The sequence below is a fragment of the Equus caballus genome, chromosome 18 (assembly GCF_041296265.1).
Source record: "Equus caballus isolate H_3958 breed thoroughbred chromosome 18, TB-T2T, whole genome shotgun sequence".
NCBI classification, from domain to species: Eukaryota; Metazoa; Chordata; class Mammalia; order Perissodactyla; family Equidae; genus Equus; species Equus caballus.
This window is the reverse complement of record NC_091701.1, coordinates 75466754-75472753: the sequence shown is the minus strand read 5'-3', so window position 1 is coordinate 75472753 and position 6000 is coordinate 75466754. Positions and strand designations below refer to the sequence as shown.

General features: G+C 42.3%; 1 protein-coding gene across 12 annotated transcripts in view; it reads left to right on the top strand.

Annotated features, from left to right (window-relative positions):
- The first annotated feature begins 253 nt into the window (after positions 1-253).
- Positions 254-6000, top strand: part of FTCDNL1 (formiminotransferase cyclodeaminase N-terminal like) — a 96898-nt gene continuing 91151 nt past the window's right edge. For 6 of the 12 annotated variants that reach the window (XR_011428136.1, XM_023622303.2, XM_023622302.2 and 3 more), the window contains exons 1-3: positions 261-471; positions 2243-2367; positions 5030-5125. Coding sequence is in view for 10 of the 12 variants with exons in the window: in XM_023622303.2 (XP_023478071.1) it covers positions 2253-2367; positions 5030-5125 (211 nt within the window). In the remaining 2 variants the exon portion in view is untranslated. 12 annotated transcript variants of the gene reach the window in all.

Here is a 6000-nt window from a genome sequence, read left to right as displayed (position 1 = left end):
GTGTGTGTGTGTGTGTGTGTGTGTGTATACACCAGAGGAAGGAGCCCCCTGCTGGTGGCTGATCAATGGGTAATGACCTCATCATTAGATTTTAATACGCTTTTAAGAAGTCATTCATGTACCCAGGAGAATCGCGGAGTTCCCGGATGACACAGTGGGGGCACTTCTACACAGAGCGTCGGGCTTCCCGGCCGCCGCCCCGGGGCCGCCCAGGCAGGACCGCAGAGCGGCGGGGCCGCAGCGCCCGGGTCCCGGGAGGCGGGGCCGCGGCGACTCGGCTCGCGCCGCGCTGGCCCGGGCTCCTCCCCCGGCGCTGTTCCCGCCGGCCTCGTGCCGCGGCCGCGGGGGGCTCCCGGGTGACCAGGCGGCCCACGTGACCCTGGAACACCCTACCCCGGAGGTCCCCGCCGCGGCTTCCAGCTCGGAGCACGCGCTGCCCCCTCGTCACCGAGGCTCTCTGCGACCCTACAGGTGCTAATGGTGGTGCGCGCGCAGGAGGCAGGTGACCGGCGGGCCCGTCGCGATCTGCTGCGCTCCGGGTTGGCCCTGCCAGCTCCTCCTGGGGCGGCAGGTTTTTGGTCTGTCGCCGGAAGTGATCGAGCAGGCGATGTAGGATCGCGCTCTCCCGAGCCACAGTGTTTTGGGGGCTTGCTCTGGGTCACTTTTTTAGGGGAGGGAGAGAAGTCTTTACCCTTTTTACTGACAGTCCTGACTGCTCTTCAGAAGCGTGGTACTGCTGCTGATTTCAGCTTTTGCTGTGAAGGTAGATTTTTCTAACACCATCTTTGTGTGATTTAGCTGTCCGCAGGGAATCAAAATGTGGAATGAGAGGATGAAACTAATCCTTTCTTTTGCACTGTTAGGGGTTGCCATAAACACCATTTGTTAAAAAGCATAATTATGTTGGGAAAGTGCCTGATGAGACAATTAAGCTACATAAACACACTGAAAACAAATGAAAGCCAGAAGACGCCCACACCCCTGTGTAAAGCAATTTTTTGTTTACATAAAAATGAGAGAAGTCTGAGCTGCTTTATTACAACAATGTTATTAATGTCTAGAAAAACCTAATGACCCTATTTTTATGAATTTTCGATTATGATGGTCACAATATGAAAACCTGCCAACACCCTGAACTAGCCATGACACCTGCCTTCCCTCCAGGTTAGGATAGTGAGGCCAGCGAGCAATCCTAGTGAACAGAAGCCAGCAGATTTATGCGTGGGGAGCACGATTATTGGCACCAGAGCACAGCTTAGCTTAAACGCTAAGAGCTGGACACCGTTGGCTGTGGTATCCCCCACAGTGAGAATGCTACCTGACGCAAAATGACTCTCCTCCAATATTTGTAGAATGAACTCAAGAGGGCCATGTTCATTTTTGGTTATGATATTTAAAAGAGGCCAAAATATGATGGTTTGATCTTGAAAAGGGGAATTATTTTCTTCTTATTTTGAGATACTTAAAATTTCTTTAGTTCATCATATCAAATGAGGTATGGAAAGATAATGAGTTGAAAAATGCCGTTCTGGAGTACTAAAAAGAAAGCAACCTCCCAAATTTGTGCAATTAATCTATTTTTCACAAAAGAATCAGTCATATTTTTTGTCATTATTGAGGGGCATAACAGAGTAAATGTCAGCTTTCAGTTCAAGGTACAGAGTCTTGTGATTTAGAAACTTTGGAGATCAAAGTACAAGAGGAACTTAGTTAAAGAGTTGTCCTTTGAAGCTCCGAGTGAGTCCCTTCCGTTTGTTCACATACTGCTTATGGCATGCCCCGCGGAGTTAGATACCTGTTCTTTTTGCCAGAAGAATAATTTTTGTAAGGATCAGCGTATGAAATAATGTCACTCATTCCCCTTTTTTGGGGTTTCCCCATTAAGTCTCATTTGATGAAAGGATCATGCTTATTTGTTAACTAGCATAGACCTTGAAAATGTGGATAAGCTAAGGCTTGACCATGCTTGAAATGTAAGATCACACTTCCATGACAAAGTTGCACTTACGTCACAGGATTCAGGCTAACTTGCTGCATATTTTCTAGTGTGTTACCCTGTTCATATGTGCATGACCACATATATATGGTTTCCTGATTGAGTCAATCTGAGGATTTTGTAGTGAAGTGCTCATATTATGACCGCCGGTTTCCAAAAAGCTGATTTTTTTTTATTGTTAATGAACATGAAAATATGAATGAACTGTAGGGGCTGAAGTAAAGACTCATTTTTCTTCTATTCTAGAAAAATCACCATGTCTTCCTCCAGACTGGGGCTTCGTTTGGCTGCCTGTTTACTAAACATTTCAGAAGCCAGAAGAAAAAACATTGTTGAGAACATAGCAAAAGCAGCTCTTCTTGAAAAAAATGGTGGGAACAACAGACAATTGAAGCGAATATGTAGTGTTTTCATAATGCAGTAATTTTTGTGCTCTGGAGACAGTATCTATAGAACACTCTTCTTTCTTCCCAGATGTCCCCGCTTGTTCTTGGGGTGTCGTAGCTTCTGCAGGACTCCAGGACACTGAGATAGCTCAGTTACTCCGATGTGCACAGATGCTCTTTTGCTAACGCCGTGTCTGCTCCGCAGCGTGGCTCTTCCCATTGGAGAGCCAGTGTCTGAAATGGGCATTGTTCAGGATATTGACAGGCTCCTGAGGAGAATATATTTACATAAAGCTTTAATGATTCCCTCATGTGCCGTTTATTTGATCATTAATAGAATGAGCATAATTGTACATTACGCTTTTTTATTCAGCGGGTTAAATAAAAAATAAACTTGCCAAATAGCAGCTACTTTGCAAAGCACTCCTGCTAGCAAAGCCCATGCTATCATTACGGCGTTATTATTTCTACTCCATTTTCTCCGTGTAAAGACTCCGAGGCAATTGCATTTGAGTGGTATGCGGAAGGTCACTCAGCACTTCAGAAGACGGGAACTCGAGCCTGCTTACTCCCTGGGCCAGCATTTACTAAGAGAGATGCTACCCTTCTTTTTACTCTTGTTAAAATGTGCATGTGATGACACGGTTCTAGATATCATTTGTTTTTTACTCTCACACACTGAAAACAGGGTATTTGCAGACTTCCAATCATTTGGATAGGAATGCTTTGTTATTAAATCAACAGCTTCTTAGCAACAGGTGAGCATTAGGGCCACAGCCCTGAAGACTTTGGGACAGTGCATTTTCATTTCTGCTTGTCATTTTTGATTTGGTTACTGTTTTTCATGAGAGAGAATTGTTTTCCCCCAGCCCATTTCTAACGATGAGCATATTGAAGCTACCGTCTTGCAACTTTGCAGGAGCTGGAAATTTCTATGAAAATTCCTGATAATTGCTGATAAGAAAGCTCCTCTGGAGTCAGCAGGCAGCTGTGCCTTTGCGTTCGCTTTGCGGGAAGAGCCAGCGTGGGCCCCTCACATTAGACTCAGCACATCTAATGGGATTGGGTTACCTGTCTCTATAATTAAGTGACTGTGCAGAGAAATTTGTGGAAGCCACACACTGATGGATGCCTGGGTCTCAACTCACAGTTTTTATCAGCTTATTAGTGGCAGCAGCTCAAATGGAATTATAGCTATTATACTCCATTACAAATACCAACCAGTTTACTTCTGCTGAGATTCATACTGACAGCTCCTCCTGCCAGCAGTAATTTTTTCTATATGCATGCTTAAGAAATTGCAAGAGAGAGTGGTTCATTTTTTCAGCATTTGATTCAATTGAATTATGTGAAACTGAGAATAAAAGCTTTTCAGAAGAAGATTTCAGATGAAAAAATAAAATCATCTCTTTTCTTCCAGGAGCTAGAGTGTGTTGAAAAAATACATAAAATAGGAGGTTGTGTGATCTTGTTCTTGCTTCATCTTTTATAGTTTTAAAAATGCAGGGAAGGTAGCACTAGTTAAGAAAATAACCTGTTTTTTTACAAATATTTTAAAGGTATTTATTTTTAAGTGAGTGGAATAAAACTGTATCACCTGTATTTTTCCTAATTAAGCAATGTGAAAACGTTTAAATGGCCTAAAAGGTCTTAGGTGGAGGACCCTGGGTTATAAATTTTAGACCTAGCCCAAGGCTGGGCTGTATAGATGCTCATTTGGCTGTGGGTGAGTGACATATGTTTATCTTTTCACGTTATTAAAATTAACAGCGTAGGGCTGCCATAAGCTCTGTAGGTCCTGCATGTAACTTATTTTTCCTCTCTTCTGAAAAGATTAATTGTTAAGCTGCCAGGGCACAGGGCGACAAAGGTATAATGGCATAGTGAGAGGTTTAATTACCGCCTGAAAACTTTTGTCCTTCACTTTGAATTTGCTTTTGTAGGCTTAGGGGGGACATTTTTAGGAGCCTGAACCAGGCTTGTAAACTTCAAAAATAACTTTGGGATTATATGTGGCTGCCATACAAGGGTATGGCAACTTTCTCCTCCAGGTTACACATTCAAGTGAGTCAGAAGCCACCGAAAGCTGGAAGTCGTTAACATCTGAAGGCTGTTGGTGGCCTCTGAAAAGGAGATGGTGGAGTCAGAACGGTTTCTAACAGACAGGTGCATGCATCTCAGAAACCTCTGCTTCAGGCACTAATTGGCCTATCCTAGTTTTTCCAGATGTCAGATTTTGATCCAGACGGTTTTATTTCTGGGTTCTGGAAGGAAAAATTGACAAGGCCCAGGAGATGAGATTGATAAGGAGCAGAATTTAGAGTGATATAATTTGGCAGTTGAAAGAAGAGGCGACCATCTTAGACTGAGTTCAGAGAACTTTGGCAAATTCAGTGGGAAGTGCAAGAGAAGGTCTCTCATAGACACCAAAGGCTGGTGTCTGAGCTGAGCCGTCCAGTTATACAGGGAGTCGCTATAAGAAGTGGACATTACTATCCATGAATTTCATGATTAGCCAATGTCACTTGAAAGGTCACACCCCAGAATTTTTCTATTAAACTAAATTTAATTGTATCGGAAGAAATAAAGTGTTAATGTTTCAATGCAGAAAGAAAAGTCTTGCGTTTATGTGTTGTTTTGTTTACAGGACAGACGCACCCTGAAGTATCCGTGCTCAATATATTTTCTGATCGAGACTACAACAGATCGGTCATTACAATAGCAGCTTCTGTTGATGACTTAGGTAAGATTTCAGTTTCCTTATTGTGTCTTTTGATGAAGGGTAGGCTTCAGGGAGAGCTGAACGCTCTTTAATCATTGATGTCCTGTGTAATTCTGAATATTCCCTCCGTTACATAGAGAGTCTACCTCCAAACTGCACTTTGTCGTTTTTCTGAACGTGTGCATCATGAGCGTTTCCCATTTGCTCTTCATTAAAATGAACTTTAGGGTCCGAGATTTAATAACATTCTTTCCTTGAAGATGAACACATACCTTTTGTGGTTAAGAAAAATATTTTCAAGTTTTAACCTTCGAAGTAACAGTGTTGAAGTCAGTGTTGATTTCACTGAGAAGTTGGCACGGAGTGAAACATGCTATTCAGTTGTGTTTTGGATCGGGAGCCTGAAATCTCGAGTTGGTTCATGGATTGGAAAGAAGTGGGCTCCCTGTCTCATGTTGTGAGGTTTAGCGGGACAGCTTGAATTTGAACGATCATAATTGTTTAAACAAAAACCTGTATTATCTTAATATTGCTTGGTAAAGCGTTCAAGATATCTTCAAATAAACTTGATTTCAATTTGGCAGATTGCCTTTTTTCAAAAGATATGTTTGTTTGGAGAACAAAGAGCTGACTGGTAACTCCCAGCAAACACAGGACAGATTATCTGGAATGTTAATCCTAAAATGTAAAATTTGCTTCTTTGTTGTGTATCTCTTTTGCTAAAATGGCCATCCTGCTCTGCTAATGAAAACTTGGAGTAACAACATGAAACTCTTAGGTGTCTATAATGTGTATTTAGATACAATAATTTAATGAAAAATCTAATCACTGGACAGGAGCAAAACTAAAATAAATACTTATGCTTTTAAAAATTTATATGTTTGTGTGTATATTTT